At 56.3% G+C, this 14,480-nt stretch overlaps 1 protein-coding gene across 1 annotated transcript; it reads right to left on the reverse strand.

Annotated features, from left to right (window-relative positions):
* Positions 1-3,711: 3,711 nt before the first annotated feature.
* On the reverse strand, positions 3,712-14,209 carry ZAN (zonadhesin). Its single transcript, XM_032236648.1, is given in 15 exon segments — positions 3,712-3,827; positions 4,004-4,126; positions 4,256-4,394; positions 5,616-5,695; positions 5,698-5,814; positions 6,113-6,243; positions 6,344-6,511; positions 7,124-7,322; positions 7,713-7,842; positions 8,198-8,253; positions 8,301-8,447; positions 10,190-10,461; positions 11,620-11,747; positions 13,601-13,765; positions 14,012-14,209. Coding segments are annotated over 15 exon segments (2,169 nt in total).
* Positions 14,210-14,480: the final 271 nt, after the last annotated feature.

The raw sequence follows: 14,480 nt of genomic DNA on the forward strand, positions 1-14,480 counted from the left end.
CTGGTGATTGGCCCGAGGTCCACCCAGCGCCTTTCATGGCTAAGGCGGAACTAGAACTCACTGTCTCCTAGTGATTGGCCCAAGGCCACCCAGTTGGCTTCCATGCAGGAGTCAGGACTAGAACTCCCAGCTCCTGGCTTCAGCAGAAGGGGCCAGAAAGCCTCTTTCCTGCCATGGAGCAAAACCCCCAAGTGGGCTGCCAGGGTGGGTGGGGGGCAGGCTGTGGGTCCCTGCACAGGGGGATTCCCAGCCATGGGGAAGGGGCTCCCTTTGGGGCCCTCAGTGCTTGGAGGGAGGGACGCCTGGCTGGGCTCCTTCCCCAGAGCCTGGAGGGGAGGTGAGTTTGGGGGTGGCCATCCTGAATTCAAAGCTTAATCCAAACTTGGCTCTCTTCAGGAAGGGCCTCCAGCTGGGCTGGGCACCAGGGGCATCTGGTGCCCCCCTGGGAACTCCCTCCCCCCCCCCACATCACAGGGTTGGTGTGATCTGGGCACAGCCGTGGCACAGCCAGAGTCCCACACCCGGTGGGGCAGAGGGAAGGGGGGCATCGGCTTTCTTAATCTCCGGCCATAATGGCCCCATTGAAGTGCCGTCTTTTGCAAACAACCAGCTGATAACCCAGCGGAGGCTAATCAGGGAAAACAAACCGTGCGATAAAACCCTTTGCCGCTTGACCGGGGGTGTGTGGGGTGTGTGGCTTTCCACGCCTGGAATTCCCAGGTACTACCTCCCCCATCAGGCAGGGCTCCATTCCCTCTCTCGCCCGTGGCCTGTGCCCTGTGGGATGAGGAGCAGAGGCGGCTGGGCAGAGGAGGCCTCTGGACGGACAGCCGAGAACCATGGCAGCGGGCCACAGCTAAGGAGCGCCAGATGTTGGGGGAACCTCTGGAAGAAGTGAAATGGGTGGGGGGGGGTGGCAAAAGTGTCCCAGCCAATTTCAGTTTGGTCGGATTCCCAAATTAGCAGTTCTGGGCATCCCGATGGAAGGATGGTTGATTGGGGAATTCTGGGAGTCGAAGCCCACCCATCTTAAAGCATGTTGATTGGGGAATTCTGGGAGTTGAAGTCCACCCATCTTAAAGCATGTTGATTGGGGAATTCTGGGAGTCGAAGCCACCCATCTTAAAGTATGTGATTGGGGAATTTGGGAGTTGAAGCCCACCCATCTTAAAGCATGTTGATTGGGGAATTCTGGGAGTTGAAGCCCACCCATCTTAAATCATGTTGATTGGGGAATTCTGGGAGTCGAAGTCTACCCATCTTAAAGCATGTTGATTGGGGAATTCTGGGAGTTGAAGCCCACCCATCTTAAAGCATGTTGATTGGGGAATTCTGGGAGTTGAAGCCACCCATCTTAAATCATGTTGATTGGGGAATTCTGGGAGTCGAAGTCTACCCATCTTAAAGCATGTTGATTGGGGAATTCTGGGAGTTGAAGCCCACCCATCTTAAAGCATGATGATTGGGGAATTCTGGGAGTTGAAGTCCACCATCTTAAAGCATGTTGATTGGGGAATTCTGGGAGTTGAAGTCCACCCATCTTAAAGCATGTTGATTGGGGAATTCTGGGAGTTGAAGTCCACCCATCTTAAAGCATGTTGATTGGGGAATTCTGGGAGTTGAAGTCCACCCATCTTAAAGCATGTTGATTGGGGAATTCTGGGAGTTGAAGTCCACACATCTTAAGCATGTTGATTGGGGAATTCTGGGAGTTGAAGCCCACCCTCTTAAAGCATGTTGATTGGGGAATTCTGGGAGTTGAAGTCCACCCCTCTTAAAGCATGTTGATTGGGGAATCTGGGAGTTGAAGCCCACCACTCTTAAAGCATGTTGATTGGGGAATTCTGGGAGTCGAAGCCACCCTCTTAAAGCATGTTGATTGGGGAATTCTGGGAGTTGAAGTCCACCCATCTTAAACATGCCAACATTGACAGACACTACGATCTCTGCATGGCGCCCTTTCTATGCCCCTTCTGGCATCCTTTTGCCCAGGTTCCAGAGTGCCCCCCCCCACCGCTAAGATTCCAGCCGGGTCCGACTCCCCAGGCCCGTGAAAGGGGGAAATCACTTGTCTGGACTGCTGAGACATTTTTTAGGCATTTATCTTTATTAAGATATAAAGCAGACCCTCGGGGGACTTGGATGCCCCGGACAGCAACTTGGGGAGTGATCTGGGTGGAGTCAGGGTGGAGGTCCCCTCACTCGTCTCCAATTCAGCCGGCTCTGGAGATCAGGGTGGGGGGGAGAGCCTGGGCTGACCGAGGTGGGAGGGGATGGATGGGGGGAGGCTCTTCTGGGTGGGTCGGGGCCTCACAAGCCAGGGGAGCCTGAAAGAGAGAAGGGCGCACCAGTCAGAGCAGCCCCGGGGTGCCGGTGGGTGCCAGCTGCCGGGTGCCCAGATGGCGCAGGGGCTCACCTGTGGTGGAGATGATGGAGACGTGGTCTTCCTCCAGCTTCATCTGGTACCGCTGAAAGACACGGAGGCGCAGTGAGTCTGGGGGCCACGGGGGTCTGAAGCCCACCTGGGAGGCCTCCTCGGCCACAAAGCCTGCGCCAGCTGAGCCCCGGCTCTGCTTCGTGGTGCCCAGGAGGCTCTCCCATGCCTGCGGGGCCTCTCTCACGATGCCCGGGGCAAGGCCGGTCTGAGGCGGAAACAGGGCGGGCGCTGGCGCTTTGGGTCCTGGGCAGCCGATTCAACGCCACCCTCAGACGGGGAGGCCTCCAGGCAGGGGAGGAGGGGAAGCCTGGCGAGGAAGAGGAGGGGGCTGGGGGCTGGCAGCGGGTGGGTGAGATGAGAGGCAGCTTGTGGGTCAGACCCTGCAGGGAAGCCCCAAGGGCTCGCAGGGGCTCAGCTGGCGGCAGGCTGCCAAACGTTTCCCTTGGGCGGTTAGCCAAATTAGGTAACGGGGCAACTGATGATGTTACCTAGTTGGGTCATGAAAGTCTGGAACAACCTAGCTTAGAAACCACCAGGGATCCCACAGGCCATTTCCTCCTCTCCTCCTCTCCCTCCTCATCCTCCTCCTCCTCCTCCTCCCTCCTCTTCCTCCTCCACTCCTCTTCCTCCTCTCTTCTTCCTCCTCCCTCCTTTTCCTCCTCCTCTGCCTCCTCTTCCTCTCCTCTCCACTTCTCTTCCTCCTCCTCTTCCACCATCTCCTCCTCTTCCTCCTCCTCCCTCCTTTTCCTCCTCCCCCCCTCCTCCCCCCTCCTCCTCCTCCTCCTCTTTCTCTCGTCTCTTTCTCCTCTTCCTCTCCTCTCCTCTCTCCTCCTCCTCCTTCATCTCTCTTCCTCCTCCTCTTACTCCCATCTCCTCTTCCACCTCTCCTCTTCTTCTCCTCCTCCCTCCCTACTCCTCCTTTCCTCTTCTCTTCCTCTTCCTCCTCTTTCTCTCCTCTTCCTCCTCCCTCCATCTCCTCCTCTTCCGCCTCTCTTCCCTCCTCTCCTCCTTTTCCTCCTCCCTTCTAGCACTGATGAGTGGGTCACGAAACATCTGCCAACCCCCCCCCCCAGCTCACAGACCCCCAAAGACCCCTCCCTTCAACCCTGAGCTACCCATATTCTCCTTTCCTGGTAAAACATTTCTCTTGCCCCCAGTCTCACGCACATCCTGGCTTTATGCCATCACCATTCTCATTATCCTTCCCCCCCACAAAAACTATCGCTGGGGTGGTGGTGGGGGGCCAACGCTCAACCCAGACTGGGGCCCCTTCCTTACTGGTTCCGGTGCCGACAGACGCAGAGGATGATCAGGGTCAGGAGGAGGATGACGGCCAGGGGGATGAAGACGCTCAGCAGGATGGTCAGCAAGTCGGGTCCCGGGGGGCTCCCTGTGGGAAGAGCAAAGAAGGGAGCAGGGGAGGGAGTGAAGGCCCAGAAGGCCCCAGCCTGGGGGGTGGGAGGGAGAAGAGCGGGGGGGGGGGGCTGCCTACCTGTCGTCTGGCTGACATCTGGCAGGGTCCGGGTGGTGCTGGGCGTGGGGTTTTGGGGGGCGCTGGGGTCGAACTCTCAAATGGGGAGTCCTCGCAGAGGGGTCCGATGTAGCCCTCGACGCAGGCGCACTTGAAGCCCTCCGGGGTGACCTGGCACTTCCCCTCGTTCTGGCAGGGGTTGCTGACACAGGCGTTGTCTGCGGAGGAAGGGAGGGGGAGAGATGTGGCTCAAAGGGGGGGGCGCCCACCGTGGCGAGAGGCGAGGAACCATCCGCGGTGACGCAGTGCAGGAAACCCGCGCGGGCTCCCCTCCCTGGCCTGCTCACCTCGGAAGCAGCCGCGGACGAAGTCGGAGACGGCGCAGATCTCCCCAGGGCCGCAGCCGACTGGGAAGCACTCCAGGCGGTCTGTGGCCCGGCAGGTGCAGCGCTTGGCGCAGTCCTCCGTCACGAAGGTCTCGTTGATCTGGGGAGAAGGGGGCTCAGTGCCACGGCGGGAAATCCTCTGCCCACCACCAGGCGCCCTCTCCTCGCCAAAGGGCACGGCGGCTGACAACACCCATCACCCACCGCTCGGCCGCCCTCCCGTCCCCGCTCTTTCTCTGGGTCCCCAGGCCAGCCACCCTGCTCAGTGGGTCAAGTCTGGCAGGGCCTCCTTAAAGCCCCCTCCCCACTTCACCCGCTTCCCGTGTGCCTTGGTGAGTTCAGTTGGGCAGCCCTGGAACCGGTGGTGAAATTCACATTACATTACTACCAGTTCTGTGGGCATGGCTTGGGGTGGCTTGGTGGGTGTGGCTTGGTAGGCATGGCAGGGGAAGGGAACTGCAAAATCCCCCTCTCTTCCCGATCAGCTGGGCTTGGGAGGCCGAGAGTAGATGGTGGGGCGCGGCCAGCCAGAGGTAGCATTTGCCGGTTCTCCGAACTACTCAAAATTTCCGCTACCGGTTCTCCAGAACCTGCTGGATTTCACCCCTGCCCGGAACAATCTCTACCCCAAATCTTTGATTGACTGACTCAAGATTGGCTCCAGGTTGGAAGAGAAATTTGAGAAGGTGCCAGAAGGACTCAAATAGCTCATTTTCCCCAGCCCCAAATGGAAGGGAGGGGAAAACAGAGGGAGATGGGGGGGAGAGAGAGTGGGAGGGAGGGAGAAAGAGTGAAACAGAGAGAGAAGGAAGGAAGGAAGGAGGAGATAGGTTGAAGGATGGATGGATGGAAGGAAAAAGGGGAGGAAGCAAGGCACAGAAGAAGGGAAAGAGAGGGGGAAGGGAGGGAGGGAGGAACAGACATCAGAGACGGGGGGGAGAGTGAAAGAGAAGAAAGAAGAAAGGAGGAGATAGTGGAGGAAGGAAGGAACAGAGAGAGAGAGAGAAAGAAAGGGGAGAAAGAAAAGGAAGAGATAGGTTGAAGGAAGGAAGGAAGGAAGGAGGAGAGGTTGAAGGATGGATGGATGGAAGGAAAAAGGGAAAGAAGGAAGGCCAGAAGAAGGAAAAGAGAGGGGGAAGGAAGGGGAGAGTGAAAGAGAAGAAAGAAGAAAGAAGGAGATAGTTTGGAGGAAGGAAGGAACAGAGAGAGAAAGAAAGAGAAGAAAGGGAGAAAGAAAAGAAGAGATAGGTTGAAGGAAGGAAGGAAGGAAGGAGAAAGAGGGAGCGAAGGAAGGAAGGGGGAGGAGGAAGGGGGCTCCCACCTGGTAATACTGGCCGTTGCTGGAGCAGCCGCACTGGCCGTAGGGCACGCTGACCAGCCCGCTGAGGACGTAGCCGGGTTGCTGGCACAGCCCTCCACGCATGGGGCCTCACAGCTGGACTGGGCAGCCAGGTTGGCACAGCTGGTAGGGCAGGCGGTCATGCAGGGCTGGTAGCTGGTGTGGGCTGGGCACTCCACCGCTGTGGCCGGAGAGAGGGAAAGATAGAAGAAAGAGAGAGAGAGAGAAAGAAAGAGTGTGTGTATGAGAGAGAGAGAGAGAGAGCCAACTCAGGGGCTTTTGCCTCTAGAAGGAAGGGGGTCTCGTGTTTGAAGTCCCCACAGACCTCCCTGGGGGGGGGTGTCCATACGAGTGGACGTAAATCAAGGACCACCTGCCTTGGGGACTGGCTCATTTGGAGAGGCAGCGGGCAGAGCAGGGAAGACGGCACGATTCCCCACCCCTCCGTTACGCCGGGCCCTTGGCCCAGGGCTACTCACAACAGCCCATCTTCTCCCGCCAGGGCCCCAGGTCCACCTCCTGCTCCCGGCACAGCTGGGCATAGGCCTCCAGGGCCTGGCACAGCAGCTCCGTGTCGTTAAACAAGGCGCACAGGTCGTAGACGCAGCTCCTGCCGGTCGGGGGGGGAAGCCGTTAGACACAGCCTTGTGGTGTGGGGGGGGGGGGTCTCCTTTGGCCTCGCCCCGGGAGCCCTCCCCCGCCTCGCACACTCACTGTGGAAAGGGCCAGGGGACACCCGGGCGTGGCAGGCCGAGAAGGGGCCCCTGGGGTCCGACAAGGCCCCGCAGGCGCTGGTCCCGTTGACGAAGGCCAGCTGGTCTGGGGTGCAGTCCATCTCGAACCCCGATTCGGGCTCTTCCTCTTCCGGCTCCTGACGCCTGTCGGGGACAAAAGGGGGGCCGCTCAGGATTCGCACCTGGGGCCGGAAGGCCACGCCGGAGCAACTAAACCCCCTGGGGGAAGATCAAGCAAGCAAGCAAGTTGGGAGGGACCCTAGAGGTCTTCTAGTCTAACCCCCTGCGCAAGGAGGAGACCCTGGAGGTCAGCTAGTCTAGCCCCCTGTCCAGGCAGGAGACTCTACCCCATTCCAGACAAACAGCTGTCCAGTTTTCTTAAAAGTCTCTAGTGTTGGAGCATTTACAATTTCTGGTGGCAAGGAGTTCCCCTGGTGAATTGTTCTCACTGCTAGGAAGTTTCTCCTTAATTCCAAGTTGCTTCTCTCCCTGATTCGTTTCCATCTGTTGCTTCTGTCCTGCCTTCAATCCATCCATCCATCCATCCAAAAAGCTGGAGGATACCCTGGAGGTCATCTAGTCCAGCCCCCTTGCTTTTCTCTTTCCCTCCGTTGCTTCTTGTCCTGCCTTCCTGAATTGATCGATTGATTGATTGATCCTTGCTTGATTCTCCCTGGGGGCCCAGTGCCTCCCTCCCTCCCTCCCTCCCTCCCTCTTTTTCCTTCCTTTCTTCCACCCCTCGTGCCCCCGGCTGACCTGGCTCTGGCCCGGCCGAGGGTCCAGCTGCCTCCGTCCAGCTCCTTGCTCTTGACTGAAACCTGCCAGCTCTTGCCGAAGGCGTTGAGCGTCCGGGCCCGCGTCCCGTCTGGCTTGATGTACTCATTGTTGCGACGGCCGTCGTAATTCCCGCAGAGGCCGCCAACCCGTTCTTTGTAGGTGCTGGGCAGGACAATCTCTGGGGACCCAGAGAGAAAGAGGGACGCTCACACCAGCCCCCCACCAGCCTCACAGTCCTCGACTTACAACAATTCACTTAGTGACCATTTCAAGATACAACGGCAGTGAAAAAAAGAGACTTATGATCACTTTCTGTACTCGTGGCCGTTGCAGCGTCTCTGTGGTCGCTTGGCCACTGACTCGCCTTTACGACGGTTGCAGTGACCCCCCCTTTCTGACCTTCACAACAAACACCCAGCCCTGCTCTTGAACCATCCCTGCCCCCCCCTCAACGTTCCCCCTTGCCAGAAGCTGTGCTCCAAGGACAGAGGCCGAGGTCCAGCTGGCAAGGGAGACGCTCCTATCCCACCCGTCCCTTCTTTTCCTTCCCTCCCCGGACAACACTGACCGGCAGAATTGTGGCCGTCGTAAGAGACCGAGAAACCGAAATTGGTCTCCACAATCAGCCTGCGGCCCCTCTGGGTGATCTGGAGCCCCTCTGTGGGGGAGTAAGGAGGAGTGACCCTCACGCCGTTGACCTGGAAGAAAGGGGGTAGCCGTCACTGGGGGTGGCAGCTGGAGGCAGGAGTTGGGGGGCGAAGGGGAAAGGACCCTCAAAGCAACGCCTCTGGCGGGCTGTTCACATGGAGAAGAAAAGGGGGAGCAGAAAAAGAAGGAAGAGGAGAAAGAAGAGGAGGAGGATGAGGATGGTCAGAGCCATGGGTTTCTAAGACTAGTTGCTGAGTGGACCTGGGGTGGGGGCATCTACATCGGGGAGCAGAGACCACCCAAGATCCCAAGAACCGAGACCAGCTGGAGAGAAGCCCAGTCCGACGGAGACCCCCACTTGCCCCCAGGGGCCTCCTCCCTCCAGCAGATCTCCTGCCTGCTCACCGCCATCTTGCGCCCCTGCATCAGAGTGACGCGGAAGCCCAGCACCTCCACGTAGACTTCGCGCAGGAAGAGAAGCGGTGGAAGATGGATCGGCGGTGGTTACGGCCGTCCACCGAGAGGCCTTCCAGCCCATCAGGGACTCGCCCCATCGTCCGGGTCAAGGTGTAGGTGGACCGGCCTTGGAAGTGGTGGACAAAGTTGTCGAAGGTGCGGTAGTGGGGGTCCCCCGAGATCACGCACTGGTGGAAGCCTGGCGGAGAAAAGAAGAGGTTGCAAAACGCGGAGGGGGAGGTGGCAGAGGAACAGGGAGACCTCCCCCCACCCGCTTCACTCCATAATCCTGGGCACCCCGCGGAGTCGCGGACTCACTGTGGGCCGGCAGTAGTGAAGGCCTGATTGCTGGTGGCGCACTGGGAGTCCGTCGGGCAGCCGAAAGTCTGGCACTCAATTTGCCCGCTCCACTTGCAGCGTTGCTGGCAGCCGCTCGTCACCCAGGTGTCCCCGGACTGCAAAGGAAGCGCAGCAGGTGAGGCTCCAGCAGTGGTGGGTTCCGGGCGGTACAGCCGTACCAGGAGTAGCCGGGAGAAGTGACCACCATACTGGGGTCCGAAACCCACCACTGGGTTCCGGGATCTCCCTGGCTGGATGGATGCCCCCACCCTTGGCTGGTTTCGGAAGGCCGGGTTGCCTCAGCCTCGTGGGTATCGGGATGGACCACCAGGCGATCTCCACTTGACAGGCCCACAAAGATCCTGGGAGGACGGCAGCCAGGAGGTTTTTGCGGCGTCTCGAATCGTGTGTGTCGAAAGGTGACTGGTCCCTGGGACTTCGGAGTGGCACTGCCCACAGGAGGCCCAGCACAGCCCTCCCCCCTTTCCCACTTACGTTGTGGTATTCCTGCTGGGGGTCTCGGCACCCGCACTCCCGCATCGGGACGCAGGCGAGGTCACTGAGCACGTAGCCTCGGTCGCAGGTGCAGCCCTCCACGCAGGGTGTGGGGTACTGGCAGCTGGCAGGCGCATAGAGGTTGGAGCAGGTGGCCGGGCAGGGAGAGGCGCATTCGGAGAAGTGGCTGTGTAGAGGGCAGGGAAGAGCTGCGCCCGGAAGAGAGAGAAGCCACCGTCACTTTTGGGAAACAGGAAGCGATTCCTCCCCTCCCCACAGCGGAGGTTTTTCTAGTGAATCCTGTGCTGGTCGGGGGAGGCTTTTACGCTGATCTAACGGCACCAATCAAAGTAGTCCTCAATTTATGACGCAACTGAGCCCCACTTGACCCTAGAGCTGCCGAGCGTCCAGGGGTTGGTCGGGGGAATGCTGCAATGGCCATAAGTGTGGAAAACTTTTTTTCAGTGCCATTGCAACTTTAAACGGTCACTAAATGAATAGTTGTAAACCGAGCATCACCCGGAAGAGCCATTACGACATGAGCACAGATAGCCTTTGAGTTGCGACCACAAAATGTATGTTGCTAAGTGAAACGTGTGTTAAGAGAGTTGGCCACATCTTACGACTTTTCTTGCCACAAATTGTTAAGCGAATTGTTGCCTTTGTGAAACTGATCGCGTGGTCTTTAAGTGAATCTGGATTCCCCCCCTGGACTCGGCTTGTCAGAAGGTCGCAAAAGGGAATCGCGTCACCACATCATAAACAGGAACCGGTTGTCGAGCATCTGAATTTGGATCAGGGGCAGAGGGGGGAGGCTGCAACCGCCATGTGAGAAACGGCCGAAAGTCCCTTGTTCCAGCGCTGTTATAGCTTGAATGGCCGTTAAGGGAACTGTCATAAGTCGAGGACTTCCCGTATGAAAAATGTAGATAGAAACCCACCCGCAACAGTGCCGGAGGGCCGTAAAGTGACAACGGTGAGGCTACTTGGGAATTGTGGAAGAGAAGAAGACGCCCTTCCTGTGCTGTATCCTCCCAACCGCTGTGTACCCCCTGCGTGGGAGGTGTGGCCCTCGGGCCCCCGCCCGCTGTCCCCCGGAGGGCTTACGGCAGAAGGTGCTGTTCCTCCAGGAGATGCCGGTCACCCCGTAGCTCTTGCAGGCCTCCACGTAGGCCTGGAGGTTGTCGCAGAGGAGGGAGCCGAGGCCCTGGTATTGGCACATGTCGTACAGGCAGTTGTGGAAGAAAAGCTCGGGGTTGATGAGGGCGTGGCAGGCCTGGTACTTGGGCGCCATGATCTCCAGGCACAAGGCGCTCAGGCGCTCCAGTTCCTGGGCGGAACAGCTGGGGTTCAAATCCGGGCGGCTGTCTGGCTGGCAGCTGGAAAGGAGGAAAGTGTGTGGGGGGGAGAAATGGAGGCTGTGACGTTTTCGGAAGACTTGGATTCCCTAGAGTTGAATTACAGGGGACGACGGACGGTGGAGGGCAGGGAGGGCAAACCTTCTCAGCACCGAGGGCCAAAACTGGAATGGGCATACAGGCGCCTCTGCCACAGCACCAGAAGCCCAAAGACCGTCTGGTTGGTGCACGCAGGCCTGGCTTTGGGCCTTTTTTCATGCCGTTTTCCGGCTGTTTTTGCGGCCGTTTTTGAGGCTGTTTTTGGTCCAAGAAATGGCCCCAAAATGCCCAAAAAGCATTTGAAAATGGCCCGGAAAATGACCGGTCTTTTGGCAGCTATAACTCAAACAAAGCTTAGGCCTGACTGTCTGTAAGGTTTCCTAAATATGCCCTAATTGATTCATGAGTATCGAGTCAAGTTTCAATGCAAAACCAGGCATTTATTAGGAGCACACTAGGCAAGATCTTTTCGCAGTCAACTCTAAGCTTTGTTGGAGTTATAGCTGAACCCCTGTTCCTTCCCACCCTCAGTCTGTGTCATGAATCACATTTCCCAATGAGGTGCACCCCTCCGAAGCCGGCTGCAGTAACCTGAGATCCAACTTCAGCCAACAGTACACGTGGAACGCACCCCCCACCCTTCTCTCACTATGACAACCTTGGGAGTTGACATCCAGCATACCTACCTGAGGGCTATGAATGTGTACATCTTGAGAGCAGGCCAGAGAACATCAATTTTAATGTGTTCTGGGGTGTCCACAGAGGGGAAAAAATGAAAAACATTAGCTTAATCTTAATCTTAGTGTCAACTCTCCGTGTTGTCCTGGGGACAGGATGGGGGGAGGGCATTCCACGCGTACTGTCGGCTGGAGTCGGATCTCAGATTACTGCAGCTGGTTTGGGAAGGGTGCATCTATATGGTAACGTGATTTATGACACAGACTGAGGGGAGGGAAGGAACAGGGGCAAAGTTCAGAAGTAAATCAAACAAAGCACAGGCTTGACTGCGAACAGATATTGCCTAATGGACCACCTAAAAAATCACTGGTTTAGTATTAAAAACTTGACTCGATAATTATGAATTAATTAGGGTATTGATGGAAGTTTAGTTTCCTTCCCAACCTTCCCCTGACAACTTACCCCACGTCACTATCCCCGGGAGCTTTCCAGCTGTTTCCAAGCTGGCTGTCGTTAACCGCCAAGTGTCCGTCTGACATCAGATAATCGTCTGCAGTCTGGTTGTTGAAGTTACCACACATGCCACAAACCTGGGAGGGGAAGACGGATTTGATGGGAGCGGGGAGCCGCTCTGCGCAATGCTTTCAGTCAACTAGGGGTGCCTTTGATGATGCTTTTAGTTCTCTGGAGTCATGAAGCGGGAGGGTGAAATCCTGATAACGGCTGGGTCAAGTTGGCGGATTTGAACACTCGGAACATGGAAAGCCATTACAAGGTGGGAAACCCACCTCCCTGAATATGAAACGGAGTCTTAGCAAGACCCTGCTAGGACCCCATGCTGGGATGCTTCGAAAGGCTGCATCTAATCTATCTAAAGCCACGTGACCCGACAAATGCGTGCAGGACAAAAGTGCACCGACAAAACCGCGGCGCTAAAACTGCGATGTCATCAACGCATCGACAACAGCGCGCTGACAACAGTGCGCCAACAGAAGCGCGATTTAAGTTAAGGTAAGGGTTAGGGTCAGGATCAGGTTTAGGGTTAGGGTTAGGGTTAGGGTTAGAGCGCGCTTCTGTCGGCGCGCAGTTGTCAGCGCACTTCAGCGCTCATTCGTCGGCGCGGTTTAGAACTCGCGGTTTTGTCACCGCGGTTTCGTCGGGCACCCTTTTGTTGGTGAACCCTAAAGCCATGGAGCCTGTGCGTTAGCACAGAAGGGACCAATGAGGCTAACCAATGAAAGAACACATCCCTGAGCCAATGGGAGGGCACTGCATATAAAACAACTCTCAATTTTTCTAAGGGGCCTCCCGCCTGGTATCTGGGGAGAGGGTGTTAGAGCTGGAAGGGACCTTGGAGGTCTTCTAGTCCAGCTTCCTGCTCAAGCAGGAGACCCTATACCATTTCAGTCCAGTCTCATCTTTTTAAAAAAAAACCCAGGGATAGAAATCCCTACAACTTCTGGTGGCGAGGAGTTCCACTGCTTAATTGTCCTCACGGTTAGGAAGTTTCTCCTTAATTGCTTCTCTCTTTGGTTAGTTTCCAACCATTATTTCTCGTCCTGCCCTCTGGTGCTTTGGAGAATAATTTGACCCCTCCTCTTCCTTGTGGTACCCCCCCCCCAAAATACTAGAATGCAGCTGATCCCTCTTTTCTCTAAACCAGCCAAAGCCAAATCCTGCAGCCTTCATCTTTTAGTCAACTGAGGTTGCTCTTCTCTGCACTTTTTCCCAAAGTCCACACATCCTTTTTGTAGGTGGTGACCAAAATTGGTTGCAGTGTTCCAGCGATGATGGCCTTATTAGGGTTTTAAAAGCGGTACTAACACTTCACGTGACTCTGTTCTGCCTCTGTTTATACAATCCAGTGTTGAATTAGCTTTTTTGGCGGCGGCGGCTGAACACTGCTAGGAAACGGCAAACAGTCTAACCATAAAGAAGGGTGACGGGAACTAGATTACTCATAGGGCCGATGTGGAGATGATCAAGGGGTCCAGAACCAGCCTCAAAACTTTCCTCTGGCATAGAGTGTCCTGCACACTAGGGACAAATGCTCTTAGATATGGGACGTCTCTAAAATGATGAATTTCAAAGAGATCCATTTCAGAGAGAAATGCTTTAGGAGGCCAGGAATCAGGAATCAAGGCTTAAGTGAATATAGCAATAGCAGTTAGACTACCGCTTCATAGGGCCTTCAGCCCTCTCTAAGCGGTTTACAGAGTCAGCATATCGCCCCCAACAACAATCCGGGTCCTCCTTTCACCCACCTCGGAAGGATGGAAGGCTGAGTCAACCCTGAGCCGGTGAGATTTGAACAGCCGAACTGCAGATAACAGTCAGCTGAAGTGGCCTGCAGTGCTGCACCCTAACCACTGCGCCACTTGGCTCTTAAGTGAAGTAGTCCTGTACGGTGCGTCCAGCCTGGATGGGCAGGTCAGCGGCTTACCTTCCCAAAATAAGTTCCGGGCAGCTGAATCTCCAAGTGGTGGTTTCCATCAAACTTCACCACCAGCCCGAAGTCCGTCTCGATGACTACGTAGATGCCCCGGGGAACGATGGAGACTCCTGGGATGCGGTCCTCGGCGGGGACTCTGACACGCTGGCCATCAATCTGTGGTCAAAGGAGGGAGGGAGAGAGAGCATGAACCATTGGTCTGATTCGTGGGTTGGGGTCCAGACGTTAAAGGGACACGAAGCCTAAATTTGTAAGAGCCCCCACTTTTAAGAGCGACCGTGGTCCTCCCAAGGAATCGAGAGTTCTGTCCTGGGGCCACGACATTTGTCCAACCAAAATGGGACCTCTGGTGGATTCTCGGCATCTTTCGGTTTGGAAAGATGGCAGGAATCAGAAATTCACCAGGAAAGAAAATTCCTTTCCCATCCCAACATCTACAGGAGTTAGGTCGATGATGGCAAACCTAGACACACGCCTCAAAGGTGAGACACCACGATATTTAGGGGGACACCAGCCTTCGTCGTCACCCAACAACCACTGCCTTCGAAAGCACGGCCTGTTTTGCGCGATTTTCTGAGGCCGCCCGTCTGCTGAAGCCATCTTTCCTTTTCGGACTTCAGGCCTGCACGCTTTCTACTGTGGGGAAATGGGACTAGATGGAGTTGGGTGATGTGTAGCCATAACAACATTCTTCTTAGAAAGCCAAGGTCATCCTTTGTCTCCGCACCTGGCGGAACTGGATGGGTGGAATCTGTCTTCGTGGCAGTGGGAGATTGGACCAGGGATGGACTTGTGGGGCAAAATCTTGAACTTTCAACTGGGTGGGGAAAACCTGGAAGTTTTCAGATTCGTTTCTTTCCAGATGTGCCAA

Source organism: Thamnophis elegans, chromosome Z, assembly GCF_009769535.1.
Source record: "Thamnophis elegans isolate rThaEle1 chromosome Z, rThaEle1.pri, whole genome shotgun sequence".
Lineage (NCBI taxonomy): Eukaryota > Metazoa > Chordata > Lepidosauria > Squamata > Colubridae > Thamnophis > Thamnophis elegans.